The following is a 16,518-nucleotide window of genomic DNA, read 5'->3' on the forward strand; positions in this document are numbered from 1 at the left end:
ATAAAGTTTAAGCGTAAACGTCTATAGATGTAAAAAAACAGCTCATATCTTCACTTTTTGTTCGCTTTACTTTCCACAATCTGCCTATATCCCCTACAAGAAACGCTGACAGTTTTACTAATCCACTCACACTTGTAATTGACAAAGCTGATCCTGCGATGACGTAAACATTGATACTCAAATTTCTGTATGTTCCCTTGTTCGCTCACTCATGTCCGCATGTTCCCGACGACAGCCTATAATGATGAAAAAGGACTCAAACTGGGGAAGCTTTGGACATCTGGTACAGAACAAAAGAACATACAGCAGATACCATTATGAATGTGAGACAGATACATAATTCTCAACGGAATTTTATGTATGCGAGAACAGTTTATCCGATTTAATCATGTTGTCACTACTGACTGTCATATGACAATCAAATGATTATCACGGTTGTTTTGTTATTTTATAAATGCCGCTATTTTCAACAGACGAAAACCATATAAAAAATAAGTTTAAAAAATGAAAAAGAGAGCATTTCAAAGCTCCATGCTAAAAGAAAAAAATCGAAAATAATATTAAAAAATACCAAAAGCTGTCGGAATGTATGGGGTGCACTCAAAAAATTGATACGCAAAAAATAATAGTGGTTAGTGATGATTCATTTTTAAATGTGTTTCCGCATGAGGAAAGCGCTCTTCTGTTGTTTTGTTATTTTCTGAATTTAAATTGAACATTCTGAACTCGAATTCTTATAAAAATATTTATTTTAAATAAATAAGAAACACGTATGCTTTTATCACGTACAAAATTAAAAACGTAATGAAATAAAGTAAATAAAAAGCAAAAAACAATTTGTTTAATTTTTGGCGGAATATAACAATGTTCATTTATGATAGTATAACAGTCAAACCTCATATCTACAGTAAACTATCATTTTTGACACTTTTTGAGAGTGTCATCACTGATCCAGGAAAAGGAATGAGAGTGAGCAGTACGGCTATATACTTAATCAGTAGGCCATGTTGGTGTATAAGAAGGAAACAAAAACTCACACGTACACAGTTGTTTACATCACATTTGCGCAAGTCCCCTTAAGTTTGTGATAGAAAGTTTGTATGAGGCGCTGATCTTAGGTTGACATTGCTGACAATCAGATGATAGTCAGTATTCCTGTAGGGTACGTGGGAAAATTGCTCTCATTGCGGAGTGAAGGTATGGCATGCGACCCTGTTCTTATACAAATGTCATATCTGTTTTTGCTTGTGAAATTCCGACGGTCAGCAAATGTTGAACGTCAGCCAACTTCAAGTCATTAATTTAAGTTGAATTTCGGTTTACCTGGATGAATTTCAGTAAAACAATCTTTATTCAGGGAATAACTTGTGTAATTGTTTTTTTTAGGAGTGTTGGGAGAAAAGTATATTGAATTTACAAAACAGTGGTTGCCCGTAAGTCAATGAATGCTTGAAATGGAAGCATTTCGCAAGCTACAACCAGAAAGGAAAAGCGACGCGGATAGTTCACAAGAACACATTGAATTAAATTCTAGCATCGAGATGCATTCGCCCTCTCCAACATGTCTGATTCAACCGAGAAAGCTAAGATTTGCATCTCCACACGAAAATGATGAGCCACAAAAGCGGTCCAGCCCTATTAATACACGATCTGCAGCGGTAACAAGTGTGCCCATATCAGTTTCACCTCCTTACCGCAAGGTTCGAGCATTAAGGTTATTCGACACCCCCGCCACACCGAAAACGATTTTGCAAAAGTCTAGAAATCATCTTTCTGCAGCGGTGGATGCAGATGTTGCACGTAAGAGCGAAATAGGCGAACGACCACGTTCCCTACCTTTGCATAATCGAGCTTTTGAAAATGTACATCAACAAAGTGCAAATATCAATCCTTTTACACCTGACAGTAAGACGACATATGTCATGATTTGTTTAAATACTTAAATATTTTTAATTTTTAGGTTTTTTGGCGCGCAACAAAAAACGTTGTCGAACACAATTTGGTCGAGACAATTTAAGCAACCAGTCGTTGCAAATCTTTTTGAATAGCGAGGAAGACTATAAAAATGATAGTGATGCAAATGGAAGTGTAGAAGTCATACAAGCACCTAAGAGACTTGCTCTACAAGACACCAACATAAGTCGTTATCAAAAGGAATTTTTAGAAATTTCTTTAATTGGTTAGTGAATGCAATAATGCTTAGAAGTCTATATGAAAATACACAATTATCCCTATTTATTTACAGGGATTGGAGAGTTTGGTTTGGTTTATCAGTGTCTTAACCGATTGGACGGTTGTATATATGCCATTAAAAAGAGCATAAAACCGGTAGCAGGCAGTTTTTTCGAGTAAGTTTTAATTGGCATTGGTCTAAATGGACAGGGGTGGGTATCCAAATCTACTTTTTGTTCATACATACCATCCCAAATATTAAAACACAGTAAATAGGGAGGGCGAATATTAATCGAAGTCATAGCATTTAATACCTTGAAGTAAAGCTGCACCTTACAATTTTGCCTAGGTTCAATTGACTACTTTCCGAATTGGGGCCAAGTACTTGAGCTATAAAGGACATACCCAACTTGTTAGCTTGTGAAGATTAAATGAAGTAGTATCATGCAAAGTTGCAAAGAAAAAGAACAATTTCTGCATATATTTAGTAGTAAAAAAATCTAAAATTTGTTCATTTCACTCTCAGCATACGCTTCAAATTTAGATGCGGACTTGTTTATTTTATTTATTTATTTATTTTATTTACAGTCTTGTAGACTTAATTTCTTAAATTTCTAAAATTACATCTATGAGATCACTATGTTATTGTAATTGATTTTTGTTTTTACATCATTAAATTATCTAAAAGGCATTGTTTTGCAGTAGTTGAACAATAATTTTTTAAATTGATTGATATTTCGACATTGTCTTATATCATTTGGTAGCTCGTTGTATTCTCTTATTCCATCGTAATATATATATATTTTTTGTCGAATTCCGATCTTACAGCTGGCAAATGGAAATTGTTTCTATATCTCGTTTGATAAGCATGGACCTCATTATTATATGTGTTTTTTTTATTTCGTTTACGGGCCAACCCAGTCTACTATTTAGCCGACTATAAACCCAGCCGACCGGATTGCCATATAAGGCGTTAACCAGCCTATCCCGTAAAAATCTGTGTAAAAGGTTTTGTTGATCCATCATGAGAACTTTCAACACCTTCCTTAGTCTAGTTCCAATACTTAAACCACTATCACGCATCTGAAGAATCTCGGAACTTACCTTCCTGCAAGAACGCTTTTTCGGCCTGCCTTTAGAAAAGTACATCTAAGAACTTTCATGGCTTTATATTAGATGAAAATAAATAAGTAATGCAATAAGAGAATATATTTACTTACTTACTTAAATGGCTCTTACCGTTTAAACGGTTATGACCGTCCAACAAGGCGCGCCAGTACCCCAGCGGGTTAGGGGGTCAGAATATTCCCGTGGTAGGTATGCCTGTCGTAAGAGGCGACTAAAATACTAGATTCAAGGGGCTGTGTACCGCAACCCTTCAGGTTGCCAGCGCAATATATAGCTTCTCCAAACCCAATTGTCAACCTCACCTATCCTGTTTCACTAACAGACGAGGCTCTGGCGACCCCAAGCTCCTCATGGAACTTGGAGGTGGGGAGGGAGGGGATGGCCTGAAGGTTTAATGTGGCCACATAAATCGTTCCTGAGATGATCGGGCTAGCACCTTAATGGTGCTGTGGTACCGGAGCGTACCGTATCTGTATCCGGCAAAGGCCCATTACATCGATAACACTCCCCAAAAGCCTTCTGGGAGCAACCTTATCGCTACAACGACAACAACAACAACAACAAGGCGCGCCAGTCGCTCGTTCTCTATGCCAACCGGCGCCAATTGGTCACACCAAGGGAGTTTAAATCATTTTCCACCTGGTCCTTCCAGCGGAGTGGGGCCGCCCTCTACCTCTGCTTCCATAGGCGGGTTCCGATAGAAATACTTTCTTGGCCGGAGCGTCATCTTTAATTCGCATAACATGGCCTAGCCAGCGCAGGACTATGTTGATGTCTGCGTATAGCTCGTACAGCTCGTCGTTAAATCGAAAATATATTTAAGTTAAGAATAATTGGGATATTCTTGTTACCCTGGTTATCGGCTTATCTGGTCATCCGGCTATATTTTTTGACACAGTTTACAAAAACAAAATGCTCTGTAGAGAAATAAGTAGTTAAATTGAAAACGAACAAAAGCGAGTACACAATTTATTTTTTTACAGAAAAAGGGCTTTAAACGAAGTGTGGGCACATGCAGTATTGGGCAAACATGATAATGTAGTACGTTATTACTCTGCATGGGCGGAAGATAATCATATGTTAATACAGAATGAATATTGCAATGGTGGCAGCTTACAATCGCTAATACAAAAACGCTTTCTAGTTGAATCGGAATTGAAAATTTTGTTATTACATGTTGCCGAAGGTCTACGCTATATACATTCCAATGATTTGGTGCACATGGATTTAAAATCTGGTAATATATTCCTCACCAAAGTGCCTTCCCATAAAGCAGCACTTACTAAAGAGTACTATGAAGATGGGATGGATGGAATATATGAGGAGTTAAGTAATACAGAATGTATAACAACTTATAAAATTGGTGATTTGGGACATGTTACATCGATCAAGGAGCCACATGTTGAAGAGGGTGATTGTCGATATTTGCCGTATGAAATACTTCAGGATGATTTTAGTAATCTGCTCAAAGCAGATATATTTTCACTTGGTATGACAGTATTTGAAGCAGCAGGCGGTGGTCCTTTGCCTAAAAATGGGCCAGAATGGCAAAAATTGCGAAATGGCGAAATTCCAAATATTCCGACTTTAAGTCCAGAGTTCAATGATCTAATCAAACTTATGACACATCCTGATCCGGAGAAGCGGCCTTCATCTACAACAATTTTTAATCATCCGTATGTCGTACAAATTTTGTCTCTTTTCCAAAAATGTGAAATGAACCATTTTCTATCTTCTTTAGTATTTTGAGTTCAATGGAATCGAAATCCAAATCACAACTTAATCAGGAGTTAACAATTGAAAAGCGAAAGAATGAAATTTTACTACGAAAATTACGCGAAGCCAAAAAACTGCTCAAACAATATGAACAAAATGATAGAGGTAAGAAATTTAAAACTAGTTTTGGGATAATCAACAATGCTTTACATTAAAGTTTAAATTGGCATGATAAGCAGAGTATCAACCAAACAATTTACAGAAGATGTGCGAAAGGATGCCGTGTTAGAAGCAAACTTACTGGGTATCTTTCGATAATGTAACAGAAGTACACTATTGATCAGTTACCATACCAACACCTTTTATCACTAATTAAAAGCATTATTGCATTGTTTACGCTAGTAAGGCAACCAAAGTATTCAGAAAATTTTCAAAGCAGGTTCATTGGAACAACTTTGGGTATAGTTTGAAAACAATTTTTAAGTTTAAGCGGGATGGCCTAGAAGGTTTCATGTGGTCATACTAGTTAAAGCGTTGCCGAGATGGTCGGGCTAGTACCTTAATGGTGCTTGTTACCTGAACGTACCGGACCGACAAAGGATCATCATCGATAACACTCCCCAAAACCTTCGGGGTGTGTCCTTATCACTACAACAACAACAACAACATATGAAATATATATTTTGCATGTAATGTGTCTCTATATGAGATCAACCAACTTTTCAATTGCATTGTGGAACCAAAGCAATTGAAACTGCAAGCTTCCCTCAACTTCCGTTGGCGGATATCGGGTTTAATTTGTTAGGATAGGGCGAATCACTGTTACAAGAAGTTAGTATTTTTATACAGTGCAAAATATTATTACATAAGATTCCTCTAATGAAGGAGGGGGAGAGTAGAATAAAAAACGGATATTGCGGAAATAGCACAAAAGTTCGGCAACGCAGTATCTTTCCGGTACTGTTAGTTAATAAATCGTTACATGCAATTTTTTTTTCAGGTAATCACACACCAATAGCCACAGCCGAACAGCGTTGCTTACGTTCATATTCACGAAAGAAGCGAACACCGTCGTGTCTTAGTTCAAAATTAGATGGAATCCGTGATCGAAACAAAAATGTTATTAACAATTTAAATTATTGATATATCAACATTTGGTAATTGTTGCTTACATTATTTGATGTTTTACTAACGAATTTTATAAATTGTCCTTATATTTTATTCTATAAAAACTGTAAATAAGAAAATATATAATATATGTATGTACGTTCAATTGTACGATAATAGCTTTATTTTTCAATTATAAAATGCGATTATAATGTATCAGTGGCATCAGAAATTAAAAGATGTCGCTCTACCCATAGTTAAAGCGATCTTCCTTGAATCAGATTGAGCTTTCAGCAATTTTTTTAAACCGCATTTTTACGGTTTTTTTTTGTGTATGATATATATATGTAAAAAAGGAAAGTTAATGTTTGTGGAAATGTTATTCACTATTTTTATAGTTTTATTTCAATATATTTCAAATTCACAAACGATTGAATAATTAAATGATTTTTTGTTTAAAAGTATAGAAAATATATAAAGTATTGTATTAAGTAAGTTTTGCGTTTCGCGACTTTATTTAATGCTTTTGAAAAAACACCGACGGCTTTCGACTGACTTCTACGACTGACTCTGCTGGACCAACGGATACATCAAAAATGACTGGATCAACTGAGAGAGTAAATAACGACTGGAAATAGTATGACCATGTTCTAACGGGAACGTAAAGTCACACTGGTTGTTGTTGGCAACGGTTATTAGACGGTGACCATTGTTTACATATATTTGTGATTAAAATATACTTTCATTTATACCTCTGTAAAAATTGGATTTTTTCGTTATGGCATTTGTGAATTAAGATTCCGATATGTTTGTACATAACGTCTATAAAGCTCCATCCGGCTACCAATTAAAACAAAAAATTGTTCTGAAAACGTAACCACAAATAATGATAAATACTGTTGGGATTCTACCGGTATTTACCATTTTTATGGGTAAATACCTGGAAAATACCCGGAATACATGCCAACCTAATAAAATCGCACTGCGTTTTTTTACGCACGCAAACAACCGGCGTTTTTTGCCCTAACCGAAATATGTATGCGTTGCGATAATGTAAAACATGTATGCAAACGTCAAATCTAAATGACACGCAGAACAAAAATTGGAAATCGAGTTAGGTTTTCACGCAGCAAATTCAATTTCGGTTGCTCTCATACAAGTTGTATGTGAATGAGACATTTTTGATATTAGGTTGGCATGATATTCCTTTTTTGTATCTTTTTTTTTTTTTTGGGTATTTACAAATGATTTGAAACGAGGCTGCTTGGAACTACAATTCAGCAATTAAATTTATACGTCATTTCTAATTAAAAAATGTTCGCTTTGATTTTAAACAAACAACCCAGCAAACGCTCGGAGTCAACAATTAGTCTGAAAGGAGTCCAAACTTTGGATCGTTTGCACTCGTTATGAACTCATTTAGGAGCCTGAAGCGAATGCTATATGCTCATATTTTGCCTCTAACATAAGTCTTATACAGGCCTCCTTGCGATATCATATATGAGCCTTATTGGCGTCATATACTATTAATTTTGAGTCTTTTAACTTTTACTTCAGGACTTTTGGGAAGAATTTTTGTCATCCGAAGCGGAAAACATAGGGGAGAAAATTGTTATGATAAAACTCCCACGAGGATAAGATAGAAATGGAATAAGTATTAGTTGAATTCATTATTTATTTAGAATATATCGTCGCAGAAAAATTTCAGAGCTTTTATTCCGACGCTGCCTAGTTTACTGATTTTAATATTTTTCGTTTGTTCATAATTTCATCAAATTGGAGTCATAAAAGGCCCTAAGGTGATAGCTTTTTTGAAGTTGATATTTTTCGGACCCATATTGAACTCCGGAACTGTAAGAGAATGTTTATAGGGTATAAATATTTACGCAAACAAAGCTACACCTCAAACATGCTCACGGCGCTCATAATTTAAGAATCCGAAACGAGTCCAAAATAAGTGGGCAACGTAGGAATCAGAAAAGCACCGAAACGCTTAGGAGGGTAAAAGAAAATTTAATTTTTGCCATTTATTTAACGGCCTAAAAGCTCTATGTTCGTCACAGCGAGTTTGGAACAAATTTTGAAACTTTATTACGACAATTTTTCATTTCAATACAAAATGAATTACATTATTGTTACCCTTGCTATTCTTTTTTTGTATAAGCTTCGAGGTTTTCCGCTCATGTATGCTTCTCGACATTTTTAATGTGACTGCAAAGCTGCCACGCTCTATCCAGGTGTGTCGTACTATATATGACCACAATGAGCGCTGACGATGCCTAATAAATACGCCATATAGGTGTTAGATAATCAGAGCTTATTAGAGTTAAAAATGACGCCGGAGAGTTGCTGTAGAGTATAATATAAGCTGTTTAAACGCCTTTTAAGACTTATGTCGCACTCTGATTTAGGCTCAAAGATATACGTTAATAGGCACATATAGGCCGACCATTGCAAGCAGGAAATACATTGGTATCGACCTCCCAAATGAGCACATACCGACTGTAAACGCTCCAATTTAGATATTTTTCCGACGCTTTTATGACTTAAAATGTTTGCTGGGTAAACTTAAATTTTTGCAACGGCATGCATTATTGGCTTAATATTTTTGAAAAACGCTGGACTACAGATTAAAACTAATTCAACCGATAGCGCAATGGATAACTACCCACCAATATAGGACGAATTGGGTATATTTTGGATTGAATTTGTGTGTTTGTTTCCCATATTTTCCAAAAGATTATTTTTACCCTTCTTTTGGGTAAATATTTGGGTATTTACCCATTTTTACCATATATAACCAATTTACCGGGTATTTACCATTTGGGTATTTTTTACCCCTTTCCCATCTCTAATGAAAAACGCTTCACATACCCTGAAGTAGTTTTGTTTTTGTAACTAATATTTAAAGCAAGTAGTGGTGGGATTATTTTCGAATTATATTCGAATAAACGAATAAATTTATTCGTTTCAAATAATACGAATAATATTTATTCGAATCTTTTATCCGTTTATTTTCATTTATTCGAATTCCTTTCCTTATTATTCGAATAGTGCGTGTAGTGGTACTTGTTTATTGTACCACTTAGATATGTTATATGAAAAATTAAATTTATTAATTATATTTTCTGTTGATTTTAATGAATGTTAAAAATTTTCATATTTAAATTTTCTATCAATTGTAAACATCAAATTCCTTTAACTTATTTTTAATAAATAATATTATTACTCAAATAAATTTATATTAATTGGTTATACTAAGAGTATAACATATGGCGATCCCTTTTATTACGAACAATATAACAATTATTTTAAATAATTGGCGGAATTAGTTGTGTCGGTTCAAGTGACATTATAAAGGATGTGCTTTTATTACATTTTCTACTAAACACGCGGTGATATCAGCGATAAAAGGCAATATTATACTGGTTATGTTTTTAGTACCAATTTCGAAGCAGTAGAACATTGTGGTGATAATATTTGCGGAACTACAGGAATTTAAACAAACAATATTAGGGGACAAACTACAACTGCGCTGTAAAATACATCAATTGGACTTGTCCAGGTATTTTATAATAATTAAAGGAATATTTCTAATATTCTAACTAATACAAACGTTTCATCATTTAAAAAAAAAATTTTAAATATTTACAAAGAAAGTGATTTCATTTATTGCCGTTTATATTTACATAATCAAAAATTTTCAATAATTAGTTTAAGTTATTTGGACTATACAAATATGTAATTTCTCTACAATATTATATTGTATATATATGATTCATTGTAAATCCATCTCCAGTGAATTTATTTTAACAGTGGTTTTTATTTTATTTCATTTTTAAATATTATGGTTCTGACCAGATCTCAAGAAAATCTACTTACTTTTATTGAAAGTATGCCGCTTACACCTAGTCCAACAACCACATCAAGAGTAATGCAAGATAATTTGCCTATATATCCTCAATCAAATACTTCAATCACTAATAGTCAAATAGTCACATCAATGGCAACGCAAACAACCACTATTTCTAACTTTCCAACAACTACGACATCTCTAATACACTGACATCTAAAATACACTTACAACACCAACTGTTGCAAATTTCCAATCAGTTCCTATAAATTCAGTTCAATCTTTTTCAAACAATGAACAAGCTAACGAGTTGTTAAAATTACCACAATTTTGGTATGAAAATCCTGAAGTAGGGTTTATCCATGCAGAAGCACAATTTTCTATAAATAATATACTTGATGATTCAGTAAAATTTCATAATGTTTTAATTTCTCTTCCTCATTTCTCTTTCTAAAATATTAGATCTCATTAATTCTCCACCAATGACAAACAAATATAAAACAATTAAAAGGATATTGTGTGAGAGATTAACTAAATCTGAAGATAGTCGACTAGAACGACTATTCTCCGATACTCAGCTTGGAGATCGAAAACCTTTTGAATTATATCGTGAAATGAAATGGTTTAGTCGGTTCTAGCTCCATTGTTGGGCAATAACTACTTTTTAAGCTTTGGCTACGTAAATTAGCACAAAAAGTTCAAGCACATTTAATGTGTTGTGAAAAAGAAACCATAGACAATAAAATTGTTATTGCTGACAAAATTTATACGCTTTATATTAACCTCAGGTTTCCTCAATTTCTCAAAACTCTTCTTTGGAACAAACTATTCAAAATTTAACTCATTTAACTTCTGTACTTTGTGAAAATTTAAATAAATCAGCTCTTGATGTAAGTGAATTACAAACAAGATCGAGATCTAATGAACGACATAATTTTAACAAATTAAATAAAAGAATTTTAAGGAAACGATCAAATTCTCCAAACAATATTTGCTGGTAACACTTGAAATTTGGGGATAATGCAGTTAAGTGTATTAAACCATGTACATTTTTTGATATAAAACCAAATCATTTAAATTGAATCGTTCTATCATGCCGTGGCTGATGATAGAAGAAATGTCAAACCATCTAGCCGCCTTTTTATTTTTGATAAGCAAAACAAACTTAATTTTTTAATAGATACAGGAGCTGTTGTTTCAGTTATTCCTCTTTCAAAATTTAAACAAATTAAGAGAAAGACCGATTTAAGTTTATCAGCAGCAAACGGAGCGATTATCCACACTTTTGGTTCAAAATTACTCAAAATAGATATAGGACTAAGGCGTGAATTTCATTTTCCTTTCATTTTGGCAGACATTAAAACTCCAGTTATCGGTGAAAATTTTTTAGAAAGATTTGGACTTTTAGTGGGTATTAAAAATAAATTGGTTATAGATTCAGAAACAAAATTAAAAGTAGTAGGTCCTTTTGGTTTCTGCGAAATTTTCGAGCTTAAATTACCATTGAAAATTAACAAATTTTCTGAATTCCTCAAACAATTTCCTGAAATTACAACTGAACCAAAGTATACTAAACTAGTTACCATAATACTGTTCATAGAATCGAAGCAAAAGGAGTTTTACCATTTTCAAGACCACGTCGTTTAGATCCAACTAAACTTAAAGTGGCCAGAACAGAATTTGAATATTTAGTCAAAATTGGTGTTTGTAGACCTTCAAGTTCTTCTGTTGCTTCACCTTTGCATTTGGTTCCTAAAAAAGAAATTAATGATTGGCGACCTTGTGGAGATTATAGAAGACTTAATATTGTTACAGTACCAGATCACTATCCACTTCCACATATACACGATTTGAGCATAGCTTGTAAAAACAAAACTATATTTTCAAAGTTAGTTTTGGTTCGTGCGTATCATCAAATACCAGTGGCACCTGAAGACGTGCATAAAACGGCTATTACAACACCTTTCGGTTTGTTTGAATTTCTTCGTATGCCTTTTGGTTTAAGAAATAGCGCCCAAACCTTTCAAAGGTTTATAAATGAAACTCTTTTCGGACTAGATTTTGTTTTTGCTTATGTTGATGATATAATAATAGCGAGTGAAAATTAGGAACAACATTTTGAACATTTAAAGATTGTTTTTAAACGTTTGGAAAAGTATGGATTGAATATTAAACCAACAAAGTGTGTTTTTGGTTCTCTTGTTATCAATTTTTTAAGTTATGAAATTTTAGAAAATGGTAATAAACCATCAACTGAAAGAATAAAAACAATTATAAATTTTGAGAAACCTAACTCTATTAATAAACTTCAGAAATTCATTGGAATGGTTAATTATTACCATCGCTATATTCCAATGATTGCAGAAGATCTCCTTCCTTTACATCAAATTTTAACTATAGCAAATAAAAATAAGAGTAAAACTCTTAACTGGACTAATTAGTCAATTAAAGCATTTAATAAAGTGAAAAATCTTTTTGCTCAAAATACATTATTAAATCGTTTTGATGGGCATTCAAAATTATCTTTATCTGTTGATGCTTCAAATGTTGCAATTGGAGGAGTTTTACAACAATTAAAGAATAATATTTTGGAACCTTTGGCTTATTTTTCTAATAAGCTGAGTCCTGCAGAATGTAAATATTCAACTTTTGATAGGGAACTTTTAGGAAAATATAGAGCTATTAAACATTTTATTATTTATATACAGTATATACAGATCATAAGCCATTGACATATGTGTTAAATTCAAAGACTGAAAGATCTCCCAGACAAACGCGACATTTAGAATATATAGCAGAATTCACGAATGATATACAGCATATATCTGGAAAGAATAATATTGTAGCAGATGCATTATCAAGGTTTCCAGAAATAGATTCACTTTCAGCAAAAGATATTCATTTTGATACTTTGTTTGTTGAACAACAAACTGATGAGACTCTTAAAACTCAAGTATCTTCTCCATTATCGAGGAATAATTTAAAACAAATTTTAATTCCAATCCATAATTTTAAAATTTGGTGTGATATTTCTGGCTCAATACCGCGTCCTTATTTTCCGAATTCCATGAGAGAAATATTTTTTTCAAAATTACACTCTGTCACATCCAGGGGTTCGTGCGACCAGGCGTTTAATTCAATCAAAATATTTTTGGCCTAATACGCGGAAGGATATAAATTAATGGATCTCAAACTGTATTTCTTGTCAACAATTGAAAATTTCAAGATATACTAAGCCTCCTATAAAGAAAATTGATATACCCAATAACTGATTTGAACATATCCATTTAGATTTGGTTGGACCACTTCCACCATCTGATGGTTATAGATATATTCTGACGATTATTGATAGACATTCAAGATGGCCAGACGCTTATCCTCTTAGAAATATAACTGCACATACGGTGGTAAAAGCATTCGTGCAAAATTATATTTCTATATTTGGTGTTCCTCTTAAAATTACTGTTGATCAAGGTGCACAATTTTCATCTCAATTATTCAATGAACTCATTCAAATTCTTGGTTCACATAAAATTCAAACGTCTGCTTATCATCCACAAGCTAATGGCATGATAGAACGATTCCATTGTCAACTCAAAACTTCAATTATAGCTTCAGGAGATTCAATTCATTGGGCAGAAATGTTACCTATTATTTTATTGGGGTTACGTACTGCAGTGAAAGAGGATTTAAAAGCATCCCCTGCTGAGTTAGTTTATGGACAAACTATTCGAGTTGCTGGAGCATTAATCGTTTCTAGAAATGATGAAAATTCCGTGAATAATACTATTAAAAAACTAAGAGATCATTTTTCAAGTTAGAACAAAAATTTTACATCATAACAAAGATGTGAGTTATGTTCCAAAATCTCTTGAGGAATGTGAACATGTTTTTGTAAAAGTTAATCAGACTTCAGGATTTAATCCGCCTTATGAAGGACCTTATAAAGTCGAATCGAAACATAAAAATACCTTTAGAATTCAAAAATCTAATGTTATCAAAGCTGTGTCAATAAATCATTTAAAACCGGCTCACATCTCATATAATTTTTCAGCTGAACCTGCACAAACAATTAAAAAGGTTACTTTTAATATTGTTACGAATATTAGCAACACTAAGGGGTACTGCCATCTCTAGGCCGATGCTAAGCAGTGACGTGAATTCACATCAATAATTCAATCATTATGTATCTACATAAACTAATCAATAATTGCGTCTACACATATGTACGTATACGAGCAGTGGAGAAGCAATGCACAAACACATTCATATACCTTATCTGAGTTGTCACAAGAGAGGGCAATAATTTGTGCAAGTATTACTCAAATGAGAAGTTATAAACGTAGTTGTGGCTGGCGATTTGGTAGCTGATAACTAACTAGTAAGTTCTGGAATGGAAAAGCCTAGAAGTATGCAATGAGAAATCAAAAAGTATAAAAGGCGCGACAGTAGAGGCGAGAAATCAGTTTCATTTGAGCTATCAATCAGTTTGGTTATTAAGCAAGCTATTCGTTGCAAAGTATAAGTGTTATTGTGAAGTACTTTAATAAAGGCCATTTTTCCATTTTTCTTGAGGAATGTGAACATGTTTTTGTAAAAATTAATCAGACTTCAGGACTTAATCCGCCTTATGAAGGACCTTATAAAGTCGTATCGAAACATAAAAATACCTTTAGAATTCAAAAATCTAATGTTATCAAAGCTGTGTCAATAAATCATTTAAAACCGGCTCACATCTCATCTAAATTTTCAGCTGAACCTGCACAAACAATTAAAAAGGTTACTTTTAATATTGTTACGAATATTAGCAACACTAAGGGTTACTGCCATCTCTAGGCCGACTGCCATATCTAGGCCGATGCTAAGCAGTGACGCGAATTCACATCAATAATTCAATCATTATGTATCTACATAAACTAATTAATAATTGCGTCTACACATATGTACGTATACGAGCAGCGGAGAAGCAATGCACAAACACATGCATATACCTTATCTGAGTTGTCACAAGAGAGGGCAATAATTTGTGCAAGTATTACTCAAATGAGAAGTTATAAACGTAGTTGTGGCTGGCGATTTGGTAGCTGATAACTAACTAGTAAGTTTTGGAATGGAAAAGCCTAGAAGTATGCAATGAGAAATCAAAAAGTATAAAAGGCGCGACAGTAGAGGCGAGAAATCAGTTTCATTTGAGCTATCAATCAGTTTGGTTATTAAGCAAGCTATTCGTTGCAAAGTATAAGTGTTATTGTGAAGTACTTTAATAAAGGCCATTTTTCCATTATTCAATATTGGAGTTATTTATTCAACAGTTTAGCGATACGAACGTTGGCAGAAGATTGCAAATAAGGGAATTGCAGTAAATTCGTTACAATATTAATTAGTTTTGTTGCTTTTGTTTAAAGAATATACTTAATACTTATTTATATGTTTCACTGGAGGGGCGGTAAATGTAGTGGTACTTGTTTATTGTACCACTTAGATATGTTATATGAAAAATTAAATTTATTAATTATATTTTCTTTGGATTTCAATGAATGTTAAAAATTTTCATATTTCAATTTTCTATCAATTGTAAACATCAAATTCCTTTAACTTATTTTTAATAAATAATATTATTACTCAAATAAATTTATATTAATTGGTTATACTAAGAGTACAACATAGTGCGCACTATTCGAATAGTATTATTCGAATAGTAAAATAAAAAAAAACTAAAAATAAAAAAACACAATTTTAGCATTTTCCTTTACCGTTCACAAAATTTGTATCCATATGGATACACTCCAAAAACACATTAAGCGTAAAACTTTTTTAAAACGGAGTAGTAATTGGTATTCCAGGTGTCAATATGAGTAGGAATTGAAAAAATTGGATTTTTCAATCAAACCGTTCAAAAGTTGTAGCGAAAGGGTTAATGCGGCAGTTACTCACGAACGTACGTACCAAAAACGTGTCAGCTGACACGACCTATCTTATGAGTGTGCAATGTAAACGAAAACTCACCGACGTGCAACGCCCGTACGTACGTAGCCCGGAACGTAGAAATCAAAACAATTTTCATTTTTTCCGTAAGAACGTGTCAGCTGATCGCTCTCTCATTAGACAGAGTTGCCTAGTAAACTTTTGTGCGCTAATTTTTAACCTTTTGCAGTTTTATGCAAAAACACCTAATTAAAGTTTGAAAAATTGTGAAAATGATTCGAAATAATTATGTAAAAGTGCAGATTATAAATATGTAATATATTTATATTTATTTAATATTAATTCAAGCATTTTACAACATCAAAAATTTAATTGGAAAAAGTTGATGTTTCCATAAGCATGCATGCAAAATGGTCAAAGGCAACAGTGCTTATCTGTAAAAAATACACACATAAATATGTTATGTACATGCACACAGACGCACACATTGATTCCTACGGGCTTGAGGGTTCGGTCAAACGTGTTTCGTACGACAAACGTCCGTACGTACGGCACACGTCGGTGGGTAATTGCCGCTTAAGACTCAAGCACAACTTTGGTTACGTAAATATATGTAA

At 33.4% G+C, this 16,518-nt stretch overlaps 1 protein-coding gene across 1 annotated transcript; it reads left to right on the forward strand.

Moving 5' to 3' along the window:
* The first annotated feature begins 1,272 nt into the window (after positions 1-1,272).
* Wee1 (Wee1 kinase) lies at positions 1,273-6,300 on the forward strand. The gene is made up of 6 exons (XM_067769494.1): positions 1,273-1,905; positions 1,961-2,179; positions 2,246-2,348; positions 4,284-4,976; positions 5,042-5,181; positions 6,017-6,300. The coding sequence occupies exons 1-6, from the start codon at positions 1,446-1,448 to the stop codon at positions 6,157-6,159; spliced, it is 1,758 nt and encodes a 585-aa protein (XP_067625595.1). The 5' UTR covers positions 1,273-1,445; the 3' UTR covers positions 6,160-6,300.
* Positions 6,301-16,518: the final 10,218 nt, after the last annotated feature.

The sequence above is a fragment of the Eurosta solidaginis genome, chromosome 2 (genome assembly GCF_040869045.1).
Source record: "Eurosta solidaginis isolate ZX-2024a chromosome 2, ASM4086904v1, whole genome shotgun sequence".
NCBI classification, from domain to species: Eukaryota; Metazoa; Arthropoda; class Insecta; order Diptera; family Tephritidae; genus Eurosta; species Eurosta solidaginis.